The sequence below is a fragment of the Hyla sarda genome, chromosome 2, assembly GCF_029499605.1.
Source record: "Hyla sarda isolate aHylSar1 chromosome 2, aHylSar1.hap1, whole genome shotgun sequence".
Lineage (NCBI taxonomy): Eukaryota > Metazoa > Chordata > Amphibia > Anura > Hylidae > Hyla > Hyla sarda.
The window spans coordinates 219,102,517-219,120,958 of record NC_079190.1 but is presented as its reverse complement, the minus strand read 5'-3'; the positions used below and the strand labels follow the sequence as shown (position 1 = coordinate 219,120,958).

The 18,442-nt window shown below is 43.5% G+C and overlaps 1 protein-coding gene across 2 annotated transcripts in view; it reads left to right on the top strand.

Annotated features, from left to right (window-relative positions):
- Nucleotides 1-8,860: 8,860 nt before the first annotated feature.
- Nucleotides 8,861-18,442, top strand: part of ATP2A3 (ATPase sarcoplasmic/endoplasmic reticulum Ca2+ transporting 3) — a 269,997-nt gene continuing 260,415 nt past the window's right edge. The window contains exon 1 of one of the 2 annotated variants that reach the window (XM_056556395.1): nt 8,861-9,462. In XM_056556395.1, coding sequence (XP_056412370.1) covers nt 9,345-9,462 — 118 coding nt within the window. In that variant the 5' untranslated portion in view covers nt 8,861-9,344. Of the gene's footprint in view, nt 9,463-9,643; nt 9,669-18,442 lie in introns of those variants that run through there. The other variant, XM_056556396.1, reaches the window with a different exon arrangement.

Below are 18,442 nucleotides of genomic sequence, written 5' to 3'. Positions count from 1 at the left end.
CCCCATTTTGGAAACGACACCCCTCACAGAACGTAAAAAGGGGTATATTGAGCCTGAAAACCCCACAGGTGTTTGACAAATTTTCGTTAAAGTTGGATGGGAAAATGAAAAAAAAAAATTTGTTTTACTAAAATGCAGGTGTTACCCTAAATTTTTCATTTTCACAAGGGAAAATAGGAAAAAGACCCACATTTGTAAGCCCATTTCTTCTGAGTAAGAACATACCCCATATGTGGATGTAAGGTACTCTGAGGGCAAACTACAATGCTCAGAAGAAAAGGAGCGCCATTGGGATTTTGAAGAGAAAATCTGGAATTGAAGGCCACGTGTGTTTACAAAGCCCCCATAGTGCCAGAACAATGGACCCCCCCCCCACATTTGACCCCATTTTGGAAACTATGCCCCTCACAGAATGTAATAATGGGTGCAGTGAGCATTTACGCCCCACAGGTGTCTGACAGATTTTTGGAAGAGTGGTCTGTGAAAATGAAAAATAGAATTTTTCATTTGCACAGCCCACTGTTCCAAAGATCTGTCAAATGCCAGTGGGGTGTAAATTCTCACTGCACCCCTTTTTAAATTCTGTAGGGGGTGTAGTTTCCAAATTGGGGTGACATGTGGGGGTCCACTGTTCTGGCACCACGGGGGGCTTTGTAAATGCACAAGGCCCTCGACTTCTATTCCAACCAAATTCTCTCTCATAATCTCAATGGCGCTACTTCTCTTCTGAGCATTGTAGTGCGCCAGCAGAGCACTTGACGTCCACACATGTGGTATTTCCATACTCAGAAGAAATGGGGTTACAAATTTTGGTGGGCATTTGTAGAAATGTAAAATTTGGGGAAAAACCAGCATTTTAGTGAAAAAAAAATTTCATTTACACATCCAACTTTAACTAAAAGTCGTCAAACACCTGTGGGGTGTTAAGGCTCACTGGACCCCTTGTTACGTTCCCTGAGGGGTGTAGTTTCCAAAATAGTATGCCATATGGTAGTATGCCATAGGGGGGTTCCTAAATGTGACATGCACCAAAAAAACATTTCAGCAAAATTTGCTTTCCAAAAGCCAAATGTGACTCCTTCTCTTCTGAGCATTGTAGTTTGCCCACAGTGCACTTGATGTCCACACATGGGGTATTTCCATACTCAGAAGAGATGGTGTTACAAATTTTGGGGGACATTTCCTCCTATTACTCCTTGTAAAAATGTAAATTTTTTGAAAAAAAACAGCATTTTAGTGAAACAAAAAAATTCAATTACTCAAGTCCAACTTTAATGAAAAGTCATCAAACACCTGTGGGGTGTTAAGGCTCACTGGATCCCTTTTTAAATTCCCTGAGGGGTGTAGTTTCCAAAATAGTATGCCATGTGGGGGTTTTCTTGCTGTTCTGGCACCATAGAGGCTTCCTAAATGTGACATGCCCCCCCAAAACCATTTCAGAAAAACTCACTCTCCAAAATTTCATTGTCGCTCCTTCCCTTCTGAGCCCTCTAGTCAGGGCCGGGTTAAGAGCATCATGGGCCTGGTGCTGAGGATTTTGATGGGCCTACAAGTGTCGGTGACCCAAGAGCTGGGTTGCGGCCATTTTTGGGTTGCAGTGAAACTCCATTTACTTACATTATGTGGACACGTACGACAAACATATGACATATGTAGGTAGCCAGGTAAGTAGCTTGCCAGTTGGATTGTTAGCTAACTAGGTAGATATCCAGATAGCTAAGTAGAAGCAAGGTAGAGCAGCACATCCGAACAGCGTCAAGGTGATGTGGGTGCAAGCGGGCCCAATCACAGCCCTGGTCGCTGGTGGCAGTAATCGACACAAATAGAAAGCATCCCACAGCACTCCAATATAAGGTGAAAAGCAGTGTAGTTTATTTTCTCATATGTGGCAAGCAATGTTTCGACTGTCTGCACAGTCTTTATCAAGCATACAAAAGTGACCAGAGTCCTGGTATTTATGTGTGAACACACACAAAATCAATTACAGGGTAATTATAGCAAATCAAAGTGAAAAGGTTAAAAAACAAACAAAAAAACAAACAAACAATGATCCAGTGTAAAAAAATAAAATACACATACAGTGATCCCTCAGCTTACAATGGCCTCAACATACAATAGTTTCACCAAACACTGGTCTTTTCTGGACCATTGTAACTTGAAACCAGACTCAACATACAATGTACAGACAGTCCAGATCTGTGAAACATGTCAATGGCTGGAAGATCTGACCAATCAGAATGGGCATTTACTGGTAAAACACCTGTATTACTATAGTGCATGCACTGACTGGTGTCTGGTAGCACCCCCTACAGTACAGGGAGGTATTACATGTTCTGTACTCTTTACCTGTACCAGGGTTAGCTGCTCCTTTGGACTCCTTTGGTGAGGGAGACTCCATGTTACTTTTTTAGGACACTGTGTACTGTACAGGACCCCGAAGAAGCTCCTGTCCTCTACATAGACCAGTGTTTCCCAACGAGGGTGCCTCCAGCTGTTGCAAAACTACATGTCCCCCATATATAATAATGCCCCCTCACATTTCCCCCACATTTAATAATGCCCCCCTCATATGTCCCCCATATATAATAATGCCCCCTCACTTGTCCCCCACATATAATAATGCCCCCCTCACATGTCCCCCACATATAATAATGCCCCCTCACATGTCCCCCATATATAATAATGCCCCCTCACATGTCCCCCACATATAATAATGCCCCCTCACATGTCCCCCACATATAATAATGCCCCCCCTCACATGTCCCCCACATATAATAATGCCCCCCTCACATGTCCCCCACATATAATAATGCCCCCCTCACATGTCCCCCACATATAATAATGCCCCCCCTCACATGTCCCCCACATATAATAATGCCCCCCCTCACATGTCCCCCACATATAATAATGCCCCCCTCACATGTCCCCCACATATAATAATGCCCCCCTCACATGTCCCCCACATATAATAATGCCCCCCTCACATGGCCCCCACATATAATAATGCCCCCCTCACATGGCCTCCTCACATATTAATGCCCCCTCACACACATATGGAGGTCATGTGAGGGGGCATTACTTATATGGGGGCATTACTATATATGGGGGCCATGTGAGGGGCATTATTATGTATGGGAGGCATGTGAGGGGGCATTACTTATTGGGGGCAAAGTTAGGGGGGCATTACTTATTACTTTGCCCCCATATAAGTAATGCTGCCTCACATTGCGCCCATATAAGTAATGCCCCCTCACTTTGCGCCCATATAAGTATGCCCCCGTCACTTTGCCCCCATATAAGTAATGCCCCCAGCAAAAAACAAAAAAAAACACTCACCTCTGTCTCGTTCCCCCGCAGCTCTTGTTCTCTCCTCTTCTCTCCTGTGCTGACAGACTCCGCAGAGCCGCTGCCGCACAGGAAGCCCGGGATGGAGTGACAGGACGGAGCCGCCGGCTCCTTCCTGTTACGTCAGCTGCCGCACTGAGCGCACGCTCAACGTTGTGTGCGTCTTAAAGGCGCACTCAGTGTTAAAAGCTGCGGTCGCTCAGAGATTCGGGACAGGTGTCCCGGATCTGCTGGCGTCCCGGATCCTTCACCTGCTGGCCCAGTCGCAGGCGGAACGATGGGGCCCGCAGGTGAAGCGTCCGGTTATGCTCATGCAGGGACCGTGCCAGCACCGGTCCCAGCATGTTGCAGCCCTCGGTCTGTGCGGCCGTGTGTGTATGCCGCCGGGCCTATTTTAACGCAGGGGCCTGGAGCTGCCGCTCCATCCGCCCCTACATTAATCCGGCCCTGCCTCTAGTGCACCCACAGAACACTTCACATACACATATGAGATATTTCCTTACTCGAGAGAAATTGGGTTACAAATTTTAGGAAGACTTTTTCCCTTTTACCCCTTGTAAAAATTCAAAAACTGGGTCTACAAGAACATCCGAGTGTAAAAAATAAAGATTTAGAATTTTCTCCTTCACTTTGCTGCTATTCCTGTAAAACACCTAAAGGGTTAACACACTTACTGAATGTCATTTTGAATACTTTGAGGGGTGCAGTTTTTATAATGGGGTCATTTGTGGGGTATTTCTAATATGAAGGCCCCTCAAATCCACTTCAAAACTGAACTGGTCCCTGAAAAATTCAGATTTTGAAAAATTTTGTGTAAAATTTGAAAATTGCTGCTATACTTTGAAGCCCTCTGATGTCTTCCAAAAGTAAAAACATGTCAACTTTAAGATGCCAACATAAAGTAGACATATTGTATATGTGAATCAATATATAATTTATTTGGGATGACCATTTTCCTTATAAGCAGAGAGTTTCAAAGTAAAAAAAAATTTAAAATTTTTACTCCTTCAGGTAGGGACTGCAACCACACAGAGTTCTTCGCCTCCCCCCTTACTTTTTCCTGCGCCCCGGTCAAGCACAAACTCAGTAACACAATAAGGCGCAATTATGATCGCAACATGCGAAAATTCCAGACAGTTCATATAACACTTTTCTTGATAGGGGAAGGACTATGGAACTTGCAATAATGGTGGCTGATTAGCTGTAGGCACACACCCATATCCTGTTCGTAAGGCGGCAAAAGAGTTGTGGTGACGGGGTAGTGCTGGTGCTACTGTAGGGTAAATTGGTGTTAACCCTTAATTGTCGTGACCGCAGGGGGCAGTTTCCTCAATGTAATGGTCCTACCGCCAACCGTCCCACAAACGGCAGGGAGAAATAACGGAATGTCCACAGCAGATTTTATGAAGTAAACTTAAAGTAACTTTACTGTATATTTGATGCAACAGAACAGTCTTTTGAGAGAGAGAACCGTGATACAGGTTCCTCACAGGTTTGCTGGGACTCAGGGATCAATGAGCTTTGTTTGCTACCCACTGTGCTACTATTTTTAGGAGATTTGAGTTTCTAGTAGTCATAGGGGATTCAGTGATTTGAGCTTTGAATAACTCACGTTTAGTGGCTGCGGATTCTCAGGCTTTGGGCCTAGCTTGAATTGATGATGCTGATGAGATGATTAGATGTGCTTGGCTTTATAATCCGGAACTAAGAGAGTTGCTTGCTTGATTGAGGGGGTGGGACAAAGCTCATTGGTCAGCATAACCTGTCAGTCCTGACCCAGTGAACTCTGGGTATCACATGACCCAAAGGTCCTTAAACCATAATACAATTAATTTAAGGCACGTGACATCTAAGGTCCTATACAGATGTATTCCTATATAACATATTAAATATACATATTTATACATTAAATATAATTTACATGAGGCGACTAGGGGTTAGTCCTAAAGGAGAGCCCTATTGTCATGGAGGGGCTCTACCTGATGGGGACTTTAGACAGAGGAACAGGACCAAGTCCTGTTCCGGGACACCATAGATCCATTATTTTAGTGTTATGTTTGGATGTAAGTTTTAGGTGCAAATACATGATTATATGTATATATTTTTTTTAACTATAATTCCTCTTTCTTACAAAAGTTACATGAAGGTACAAATGCATGTCAACAGACCCATGACCACTGCAATATTTAGCTTGTCTGTTTTCAGGAAATATACAGTGGTAGATTCATCAAAAATCATGTAGCGAAAAAGTTGTGCAGTTGCCTATAGCAACCTCTCAGATGGCTTCTTTCATTATTAAAAAGGCCTATGAAAAATTATCCGGACTGAAAAAAAAAAAAATAATTGGTTGAGATGTAAAAACAAAGTGCACAATTTTTGCAAAAAAAAACTAAACCTGACTAGCATGCACCAAATTTTCAATTTGTTGTAGATCATTTAATATAATAAAAAAAATAGTCACTAGGTGACTCCACTCACGAATGGGTACTGCTGCTCCAGGTAACAGTATACATCGGCATTCTGTTCTCCGCGGGATGCCGATGGATATGATATATGAATGCAGTGCGGACCCACCCTTTAGACACATCCGTCTCAGGCCTCGTTCACATTGCTGTTGGATTCTGCTATTCGGAATTCCTTCGTCAAATTGGCCAGAAGGACGGGAGTTTAGTGGAGAAAAAAAAAGTGCAAGCACTATTTTTTCCCCTGCTAAATTCCTGTAAAATTCCGGATGACCGACGGATCCCATGCAAGTGAATGGAGTCTGTCGGACCCGATAGTAGCTGTTTGCATCTAACCCGTTTCAGGGTCCGATCGGCTCAAGAAAAAAAAAAAAGAGCCAATCGGTTTGGATCCAAACGGCAATGTGAACGAGGCATAAGGGTGGGTCCACACTGACACCTTTTATTTCAATGGCCTGAACGTTTAGGCTAAGTTTCTACTTTTTGTTTTTTTAAACGCCAAGAAAAACGCCAATTCTGCCGCATGGTGTTTTTTCGGCCAAAAAGCGGTGCGGCCAGATGTTATCTGTAAATTAATGAGGAATCGCTAAATTCTTCTTCAACTTCAGTTTGGCTTTTTTTTTTTTTTTTATCCTTTTGCCGTTTTTTCCCCTCTTTTTTTGGCGTTTTTCAGCTCCTTGGCGGTTTTGCTAAATCGCAGCATGTTGAGCCGCTGGCGTTTTTTTTGCCTGAAATTTGGGCGTTTTTCTTCCATAGAAGTCTATGGAAGTAAAAAAATTCCAAGAAAAACGCCATGTGGGTTTTTAACTTTGGTGTTTTTTTCATGCGATTTTTATACCTTTTTTTTAATTAAATTTTGTAGAGTACCATTAAAAAAAAAATAATAAAGATACAGTAGTGATGGAAATTTTTTTTTATTTAACGAAATGTATCTTTTTTATAACAAAATTTTTATAAATTTTTAAAACAGGGATCGATTTATGTGGGTGGGTGGGCAGGGCACTAAAAATATAGCTGACAATAATAAAAATGTAGTGTGTGTGTTTTTCACTTTTTTTCTTTACATTTTTTTACATTTTTTAGGTAGTACTACTACTACTCCCAGCATGGAACACACTGTTCCATGATGGGAATAGTAGTACCTGTAGTGTAGTATCACTACTGACACCTGCTGTGATTGTCCTGTCTATTGCAGAGATGGGGAGCGGCTTTCTCCTGCGCTCGCATCTCTGCACTATACTCCGGCCGGCCACTCACTCATTCATATTTCCCTCCGAGAGCTGTGATTGGCTGCAACCATCCGGCCAATCACCAAATATGAATGAGTGATGTTCTATTCACATCACTGGCCGGAGTTCAGAGCAGAGATGTGAGCACTGTATAGAGCCGCTCCGCATCTCTGCTATATTATGGACGATCGCATCGGGTGTCACGACTGACAGTCTGTTCCATGCTGGGTAGTAGTACTACCTAAAAAATTGAGAAAAAAAGTGAAACACACACACACTTTATTAAAAATTTTTTATAAAAAATATAAATTTAGTTGAATAAAATTTTTTCCATCACTACTTCATCTTTTTTTTTGTACCCAACAAATTTTGGGTACCAAAAAAAAAAAAAACTGGCAAATTGCAATTTCCACACAAAGGAAAAAACGCCAGACGCAGGAAATTGAACTGCCGTTTTTTCTTGTGTTTTTTTCAAACCAAAAAACGCAGGACCAATAAAACAAGTAGAAACTTAGCCTTCCTTCATGCACTATTTTTTGGAAAGTTTAGACTGCATGCACTATGCGTGGTCTGCTGTGCTATCCAGTTCACTGTAAATAGTGCATTTAGCCCAAACGCTGCAGACACACTGTTTGGAAAACTCTGATCTAGCCTAAAGCATACAATGGGTGCCAGTTACACAATAGTGTGTAGTGCACCAACCTATTAATTACGCCTATATCAATTAGGTGGGTTGCCCAGCAACTTCTACATGCACCACACAAAGCATTGGCACCTCGGACTCCTCAGCAAGGCTAAATTGAAAAAAAATAAAAAAAATAGTCATAATGAAGTTGAGGTATTTGTTGATATTTTGGCCTAAATACAGAAGCTTACAACCCACGTCAAGGGTATTCAGTGTCTTTCCAGTGCCCACGTTGTTTTTTTTTATTTTTATTTTATTTATTTTTTAACACCTTTTAGAGGCTTACACCTGGCATAATGGTGTTCTATCTATGGTGGGGGTGTGACTTGTGTTTTGTGGTAGCCCACCAACTTCTTTCTCCCCAGCTTGTGCAAAACTACACATCCCAGCATGCACATCCAACAGCTGTGCACGCATGATGGGAGTTGTAGTTCCCTAGAGAGTCACAGGTGGGACACCACAATTAGAGATGAGCGAACTTACAGTAAATTCGATTTGTCACGAACTTCTCGGCTCGGCAGTTGATGACTTTTCCTGCATAAATGAGTTCAGCTTTCAGGTGCTCCGGTGGGCTGGAAAAGGTGGATACAGTCCTAGGAGAGTCTCCAGCCCACCGGAGCACCTGAAGGCTGAACTAATTTACACAGGATAAGACATCAACTGCCGAGCCGTGAAGTTCATGACGAATCGAATTTACTGTAAGTTCGCTCATCTCTAACCACAATGATAGCAGTTTGATAGCTTCCTGCTGCAGGTTACATACACTGAGAGTTACCACATGTAAATACCATGCAATCTCATTTAAATATTTGCCATGAGTATGTCCACACATTGCGGATCTGCTGCAGATTTCCTGCAACTGATGTGAATGCCCATTTTGATGACAAATCTGCAGTGTGTGAACAAACCCTGCTCATATACTGTGCTCAGTCATTGAGTTACACTGATATCAGCAGAATCCAATCCGAAGCAGATTCTGTAAGTGTGAACGTACCCTTACAAGGCAACTGTCATCGCGTTATCTCCTCAGCCTTGCGGTTTCCCGCGTTAACCCCTTGCTCGCTGCACCCCTGCTTCTAGCTTGCAAGTCGTAGCTGAATAAGAGGAAGTGAAGCTAGGAGGGAGGGGAGGGGGTGCCCATATCTATACAAGCTCGAAAAAACATTTTCCACAGTAAAATTACCGAAGGCTACATCGTCGACATGCTAACGTAGAGCTAGCAGGGGCCAATGGGCAGAGGCGCAGGCTGTGGCGGGGGCTGGCGCTATTTGGGTGCTGAGAGCAACCAATGAGGAGGCTTCAGGTAGCACAGGATAAGTAAGTTACCACAGAACAGGAACTTTCAGTCAGTGACTCGCTGGTGACAGGGCGCAGAGCAGTCATCTGTGCGGGAGCAGCGTTGTGGGGGCTCGGTATGGCACAGGCAGGAGTAGGCAGCAGCAGGAGGGCAGTGCAGTACTGAAGCTGGTCCGGGCACAGGCGGATCCCAGGCAGGAGCTCACCTTTCCATAGAGAAAGACAAGGTGCACGGACACACGGCTGCCCCAGCGCTATCAGGAGATCTCTGGAGAGGAGGCGACAAGAGAGTCCGTGCTGCCCACTCTACACCCGCACCACACCACCATGGACAGCGCGCACGCCAAGCCCGTCACCGAGGTGCTCCGACACTTCCAGGTGAACGAGAGCTGCGGGCTCACCACCGAACAGGTCCGGAGGAACCGCGACAAGTACGGCCCGAACGGTGAGTAGTGTGCCCTGCGCCCGACATCGTCCTCCTGTCACCTGGGCTTAGGCAGGGGACTCCTCACACATGGGGAGCGGCAGGGTTTGACGGTACCCACTGCTCAGGGCTATGGAAAGCTACGGTCTGGTTGGCACGGCTGGTACTTGTAGTACTACCACTGGTGGGAGAACATTTATATGAAAGACCTCACCCTATGACTTCCGGTAAAGTAGCGCTGCCCCCACACCTGTGAAGTACAGCACTAGGGCTGCAGATGGGCAGGAAGGAGCTTGTCATGACAGATGTGACCTGCTGATTTACCTGTGCCCCATCTGTGGGCACATCATGCCAAGGAAATGGAACTGCACTGCATATCTATCCCTCCTTCACATCTAGGGGGATTTAGTTGCCATTGCTGGTAATGTTGTATGTGCAAGATCTATTATATCTTTCCTTGGTGCTGCAAATCTATCTCTTAGGGTGGGTCCACACTACGTTTGTAGTGTACGGTTGCTGGATCCATTTGGGAGGGGTGAAAACCGTCCGCTCCCGTATCCCAGCCGGATCCGGCCTGAACCCCATTCATTTGAATGAGCCGACCAGTGTCAAATGCTGAATCCGGTTGTCTCATTTTTGCTCATTATACGGTTTTCTGACCGGACCTAATACTGTGGTATACCACGGTTTGAGGTTTGATCAGAAAACCGTATACGAGGAAAATGAGACAACCGGAGTCAGCGTTTGACACTGGTCGGCTCATTGAAATGAATGGGGTTCGGGCTGGATCCGGCTGGGATACAGGAGCGGACGGTTTTCGCCCCTCCCAACTGGATCCAGCAACCGTACACTACAAACGTAGTGTGAACCCACCCTTAGGCTGGGTTCACACCACATTTTTGCAATACAGTTCCCATATATGTTTTCAATTTGAAAACCGTACGGAACCGTATTGAAAACCGTATGCATTGACTCTCCATTGAAAACCGTATGCCAAATGATGCATCCGGTTGTGTCCATTTTGCATCCTGTAGGTTTTTTTTTTTTTATTTTTTTTTTTCTTCCCCTGTACTCCAAACCATAGCCTACTGAGATCTGAGTGAAAAACCATATTGAAACGTATACATTTTTTTTTCTTTAACATGGGAGTCAATGGGAACTGTACAGAACTGTATGTGCGTACGGTTCCATCCAGTTTTCGCCATACAGTTTTTGACTTTGCACATTTTTTATTTATTTATTAATTAATTAATTTATTTTTTTCTTGGAATTTCAAAGTGAAACTTTATTCATAATGGAGTGAAAAGCTAAAAATGTATACTTTTTTTTTTTTCCTTAAAAAACGAACGCAACCAGATATCATTTTTCAACCGTACATAGATTAAAATTTGTACACAACGTTTTGATATATTTTGGTCCGGTTTTGAGGAATCCATTTTTTTTTTTAAATAAAAAACCTGATATGGGAACTGTATTGCAAAAACGTGGTGTGAACCCAGCCTTATCTACCTATCTAATCCATCCAATATGAACAAGTTCACACTGTACCACTCTACATGGCACTTTACACAGCAGGTGTGCCAACTTGCACAGACTAAGTGCCAGCATTGGGGAGTGTGCCCTGAGAGATTGTGGTCAGATGTTAAGATGTAAGGCTAAGTTCACACTGCCGTTATGCTGAGTCGGTTCAGGGTCCGTTTTTTTTGGGACAGCATTTTGGTTTTGTTCTACAAAGTAACTGGTATAGTTGAAGAACAAAGTTTCCCGACCAGGGTGCAACAATCCCCAGCATGCCTGGACAGCTGAAAGCGGAAAGTTGTAGTTTTGCTACAAGCACACTGGTTGGGAAACTTCCAAATCATATGTTTGGTAAAGCTTTTGCTTTATTATTTTTGCATATATATATTTTTAAAGGTTCACACAATTGTCATTTTTTTTATTCTGTAATCCTGCTGCTCTATTCCCAACAACCTATGATGCAGGTGCGAACCCAGCCGGACTCTTTCTACTTGAGGTTTCATTGTGATAAACTCACCTATAGTTTTTATGCAACTCAATGGATTCCTTTTGGTTGCAACTAGAGATGAGCGAACTTACAGTAAATTCGATTCGTCACGAACTTCTCGGCTCGGCAGTTGATGACTTTTCCTGCATAAATTAGTTCAGCTTTCCGGTGCTCCGGTGGGCTGGAAAAGGTGGATACAGTCCTAGGAGACTCTTTCCTAGGAATGTATCCACCTTTTCCAGCCCACCGGAGTGCCTGAAGGTTGAACTAATTTACGCAGGAAAAGTTATCAACTGCCGAGCCGAGAAGTTCGTGACGAATCGAATTTACTGTAAGTTCGCTCATCTCTAGTTGCAACCCTGGCGCAGAAAAGTGGAGATCCCAGTCTTACAGGGGTTCTGTGAGAAAGGGTCAGACAACATCGCTTCTGTTCATGGCTTTTGGGGAGATTTATCAAAACCTGTCCAGAGGAAAAGTTGCTGAGTTGCCCATAGCAACCAATCAGATCGCTTCTTTCATTTTTTAGGGGCCTTTTAAAAAATAAAAGAAGCAATCTGATTGGTTGCTATGGGCGTTGTTTCTTTAGGGTAGGGTCACACATGCCGTATTTTGCTGTTGCGTATTTTCCTACCCATTGAAGTCAATGGGTAGCAAAATAAGCTTCGTATATTGCTACCCATTGACTTAAATGGGTAGCAAAGTACGCAGCAGCAAAATACGGCATGTGTGACCCTACCCTAAAGAAAGCAGATACGATTCACAATCACACAACGTAAAATTAGAAGAATTGTACCCCTTCATGTACAGCCCTATACAGTCATGGGTGGCTTTGTTCTCTTTTGCCCCAATACATAAAGGAGTAAAAAAAAAAAATAAAAAAAATGTAAAGACTGTACACCAGTTTTCTGCCCGACATTGTTGGAATTTTTTGACAAGTAGCTCTTTGCACACAAATTTGCAATTAATTTTTCCTTTTAATGCTGGGTTCACCATTTTCCAAATAAGTTAGCATGGCCTTGGAGGTCCAGGAAGGTCTAACTTAAAGCATAAAGCTAACATGGCCAAAAAATGTGCGGAATGTCTGCCCGGAAAACATGGGTGGACATTCTGCACATTAGAATGTTCTGGCAGGCGCTATGACCGCTCGGAAATGCGCCGTCTCAGACTGCAATGCATTTCTGAGCCGTATCAGCAGAAAAAATAGACATGACTAGTCTTCCTATGGATGCCAGAATCGGGATTTCCATGGCAAAAAGATCTGCCACGGAAATTTTGCCTTGTGCATAGTGCGGCAGAATCTGATTTAAAGTCAGTGAGAATATTTCTACAAATTCCGTTCAGAAATTCTGTTGTATAAACATAGCCTATGTACTGGCATGTAAAGTGCCAGTCTTTACAAATCCACAATGTTTTAAGACCTTAAGGACATGCACTGTAAATGTACGGCACTGTATAGCGTCACTTAGCGCACAGCGCCGTACAGCGATCGTGCTGATGTCTGCCATTAACCCCTTAGATGCAGTGATCTGTAGTGATCTATATTGCATCTGCGGCAGTGCGGCACTTAAAATGTCTGTTCTAATCACCCACGGCACTGCCGCGGGGATCAGATCAGCCAAGATTGCGGACGGAGGTCCCCTCACCTGCCTCCGTCTGTCTCCCGGGGTCTTCTGCACTGATCTGCCTTCCAGCTGATCAGACTGAAGATCACCGATAATACTGATCAGTACTATGCCCTATGAATAGCACTGAACAGTATTAGCAATCTAATGATTGCTATAAATAGTCCCCTATGGGGACTATAAAAGTGTAAAATAAATGTGAAAAAGCCGCTCCCCAATAAAGTTTGAAATCACCCCTTTTCCCCATATTAATACAGAAAAGCGTAAAAAGGATAAATAAACATACATTTGATATGTCCGAACTATAAAAATATAATGTTAATGTAAAAAAAATAAAAAAAAAGGCCAAAATTTCTGCTTTTTTGTCACATTAAACTGCAAAACAATTTTATAAAAAGCGATCAAAAAGTCACATGCACAAACGGGGTACTAAAACTAACTGCAGATCATGGTGTAAAAAATGAGCCCTCACACATTTTTTAAAAGCATTACAATAATAGGAATGTATGTAACCATGGGTATCATTTTAATCGTATTGACCCAGAGAATAAAGAAAACATTACATTTTTACCGTAAATTGTACAGCGTGAAAACTACACCCCCCCCCCCCCATACATTTTAGGGTAAAATGAGTGATTTCATTACAAAGTGCAACTGGTCATGCAGAAAACAAGCCCTCATGTGAATGGAAATATAAAAGAGTTATGGATTTTAGAAGAGGAGGAAAAAACAAAAAGGCAAAAATAAAATTGGTTGTGTCCTTAAGGGGTTAAAGAAAATTTGTAAAAATAAAAGTAGCTCAAATTCTGACCAAAACAGAATCTTAAACATGTAGCTCCTCCCAAATTCCAGTGTTGACACTTCTGCCTTTCTTATAATGACCGCTAAATAGACCAAAGCCTCTATGATCCATGACAATTGTCCTGGCTAGGAGCAGGGGGGTTACATATATTGCTCCCCTCACGTCTTAGAGCAGGATATTGTCTTTAGAGATGCCATATCTATTCTGTGTTGACAAGAGCCCCAAAATAGAGGGCTGACTGGTTTGGCTAGTATTAGACCGTTTTCTTCTGGGTATGACGCTGACAGTCAGAGGGCACATATCCTCTGTGAATAGTACTAGGGCTGATAACATAAAGTTTCCAGTATCCTCCCTTGGGTCAGTGGAGGCAGCGCAGAGGGAGTGATAAGAATAACAGTTTGTGATCTTGAGGTCATTGGACCTAGAGCATGTGTCCTTGGCAGTAAAAGGATAAAGTAGTTTTACCAGTCATGTGCTTGGTAGGTGTCCTGTATTGATATTAAGAAAAGGTACATCCCTGTGACCCCCATCAGTGTTCAGCAATGCTGCGTTAAAGTTCCCTGCACAGTGCATATCCAGTAGCTCCTTTGTGATCCTTAAGAAGCTAGGATATTGGTGTCAATGTGTCAACCGTTACTCTGATGTGCTCTTCATGTATAGCTGGTGATAGCTGAAGGGGCACATTGCAGTGAAATTTCATAAGTTTTATCCTATCAACTTAATGTGGACATTAGGATTGTATTTCCATCTTCTAGTATTATCCAACAATAAATGGGACAGCACCGTTGTTGTATAGCACAGTTTGTAACAAAGCTGAACACCTACTTTTACAAGTTAAACCTTCTAGACAACCTGGAGTCTCTGGTGTTCATGAAGCCTGTTCTTAACCTACGGGGGAGTCTCTGGCATTCATGAAGCCTGTTCTTAACCTACGGTGGAGTCTCTGGCATTCATGAAGCCTGTTCTTAACCTACGGTGGAGTCTCTGGCATTCATGAAGCCTGTTCTTAACCTACGGTGGAGTCTCTGGCATTCATGAAGCCTGTTCTTAACCTACGGTGGAGTCTCTGGCATTCATGAAGCCTGTTCTTAACCTACGGTGGAGTCTCTGGTGTTCATGAAGCCTGTTCTTAACCTACGGGGGAGTCTCTGGCGTTCATGAAGCCTGTTCTTAACCTACGGTGGAGTCTCTGGCATTCATGAAGCCTGTTCTTAACCTACGGGGGAGTCTCTGGCATTCATGAAGCCTGTTCTTAACCTATGGTGGAGTCTCTGGCATTCATGAAGCCTGTTCTTAACCTACGGGGGAGTCTCTGGCATTCATGAAGCCTGTTCTTAACCTACGGTGGAGTCTCTGGCATTCATGAAGCCTGTTCTTAACCTACGGTGGAGTCTCTGGCATTCATGAAGCCTGTTCTTAACCTACGGTGGAGTCTCTGGCATTCATGAAGCCTGTTCTTAACCTACGGTGGAGTCTCTGGCATTCATGAAGCCTGTTCTTAACCTACGGTGGAGTCTCTGGTGTTCATGAAGCCTGTTCTTAACCTACGGGGGAGTCTCTGGCGTTCATGAAGCCTGTTCTTAACCTACGGGGGAGTCTCTGGCATTCATGAAGCCTGTTCTTAACCTACGGGGGAGTCTCTGGCATTCATGAAGCCTGTTCTTAACCTACGGTGGAGTCTCTGGCATTCATGAAGCCTGTTCTTAACCTACGGTGGAGTCTCTGGCATTCATGAAGCCTGTTCTTAACCTACGGTGGAGTCTCTGGCATTCATGAAGCCTGTTCTTAACCTACGGTGGAGTCTCTGGCATTCATGAAGCCTGTTCTTAACCTACGGTGGAGTCTCTGGTGTTCATGAAGCCTGTTCTTAACCTACGGTGGAGTCTCTGGCATTCATGAAGCCTGTTCTTAACCTACGGTGGAGTCTCTGGCGTTCATGAAGCCTGTTCTTAACCTACGGTGGAGTCTCTGGCGTTCATGAAGCCTGTTCTTAACCTACGGTGGAGTCTCTGGCATTCATGAAGCCTGTTCTTAACCTACGGTGGAGTCTCTGGCATTCATGAAGCCTGTTCTTAACCTATGGTGGAGTCTCTGGCATTCATGAAGCCTGTTCTTCACCTATGGTGGAGTCTCTGGCATTCATGAAGCCTGTTCTTAACCTACGGTGGAGTCTCTGGCATTCATGAAGCCTGTTCTTAACCTACGGTGGAGTCTCTGGCATTCATGAAGCCTGTTCTTCACCTATGGTGGAGTCTCTGGCATTCATGAAGCCTGTTCTTCACCTATGGTGGAGTCTCTGGCATTCATGAAGCCTGTTCTTAACCTACGGTGGAGTCTCTGGCATTCATGAAGCCTGTTCTTAACCTACGGTGGAGTCTCTGGCATTCATGAAGCCTGTTCTTAACCTACGGTGGAGTCTCTGGCATTCATGAAGCCTGTTCTTAACCTACGGTGGAGTCTCTGGCATTCATGAAGCCTGTTCTTAACCTACGGTGGAGTCTCTGGCATTCATGAAGCCTGTTCTTAACCTATGGTGGAGTCTCTGGCATTCATGAAGCCTGTTCTAGCTGCAGGTGCAATACAGTGTGGACTAATCATAGCTCAGCTTCATTTCTATGGCTGTGGGTGGTGTAATTTCCTTCTCACTCCATGAGCTTAACACTGATTATTAAGATGTTTAAAGCATGTGCAGGAAGCACTACCTAGCCTGTAAGAAATGCCATCCAAGCTATAATTATCATAACACCTTTTATGAGTTATGTAAGCATTTTATAAGACAGCGCTATATACTTCCAGGATTTCTTGTCTCTAAAGGATTGTTCCTCTTTTCATTATAGCTGCTGCATATTTGAGTTCTTTCAACTCATTTAACATGTATGCATGATATTTAATACCTATAAACACTGGGTGACACACCAGAATAGATCAGTGCGGTTTTCTTAATGCAGAAAATAAAGACAGACCTGCCTTTTTACATGGAGTTTTTTTCCTTTTAACGGGGAAATAGTCTGCGGACACCCAGTGTATGGACTACCACTGTAAGACACACAACTGTAAGGCCGGTTTCACACTACAGAATTCAGTCTTGAAATTCTGGTGCAGCAGAGTGCCGTTGCTGGCAATAGGATTCCACTACGCAGTGCACACTGCAGAGTTTTTTCGAAGTGGGCTTTCTGCCCAGAAAATTCTCTCCAAAAAATTCCTCCGGAACATTGAACTCGATCAAGGTTCTAGCAGATCTCTGCTCTGAAGACTTTACCATCTATGGGGACGCAATGTCTGTGCGGTCCCAGCACCAGCTAATTCACTGAGCTGCACGCACTTAGATCTCTGGTTGGATTTCATCCGGCCAAAGATTCCACAGTGTGAACCTGGCCTTTGCATTGTATGTTCTTATTCTTTAGTATTACACACCTATGCCCTAATGAGCTGCATGAAGTTTCTCAGCCTGATGCATATCCCTATTGTAGAAAAATATGTAATGTTTGTTAACGTATGGGATAAAAGTTTACATTGACTCTCCCAATCTCAGTGTAAATATAATAGTCTGCTTGTGTCTTTTGCTGCTCCTGGCAACTTAATTTGGGTGAAGAGCCACATGCTGGCATTTATTTGGGGGATTGTAAACATATCCCTGTGCCAAAATCAGTTTTCCAGCAGTTTTAACCCCTTACTGACAAGCGCCGTAAATGTACGTCCTGGTGAGGTGGTACTTAACGCACCAGGACGTACATTTACATCCTAAGCATAACTGCGAGCATCGGTGCGATGCCCGGATCATGCGCGGCAGGTCCCGGCTGCTGATTGGACCCACCCGTAATGGCAGACACCCGCGATCCTGCAGATGTCCGCCATTAACCCCTCAGATGCCGTGATCAATACAGATCACGGCATCTGCAGCATCTCGGTCACTAAAATGGATGATCGGATCGCCCGCAGTGCTGCCGCAGCGATCCGATCATCCAGCACGGCAGACGGAGGTCCCCTCACCTGCCTCCGCTGCCTTTCCGGCGTCTTCTGCTCTGATCTGCCTTCCCGCAGACCAGAGCAGAAGATGACCGATAACCCTGATCAGTGCTATGTCCTATACATAGCACTGAACAGGATTAGCAATTGAGTGATTGCAATAAATAGTCTCCTATGGGGACTATTAATGTGTAAAAATAAAAGTAAAAAAAAATTGAAAAACCCCCTCCCCCAATAAAAACATAAATTGTCCGATTTTCCCTATTTCACCCCCCAAAAAGTGTTAAAAAAATATTTTATATACATATTTGCTATCGCCGCGTGCGTAAATATCTGAACTATTAAAATAAAATGTTAATGATACCGTACGGTGAAAGGCGTGAATGTAAAAATAAAACAAAGTCCAAAATAGATGCTTTTTTATAACATTTTATTCCCAAAAAAATGTATTAAAAAATGGATTAAAAGTTCTATATAAGCAAATATGGTATCAATAAAAAGTACAGATCACGGCGCAAAAAATGAGCCCTCATACCGCCGCTTATACGGAAAAATTAAAAAGTTATAGGCCTTCAAAATAGGGGGATTTTAAACATTTTGGTTAAA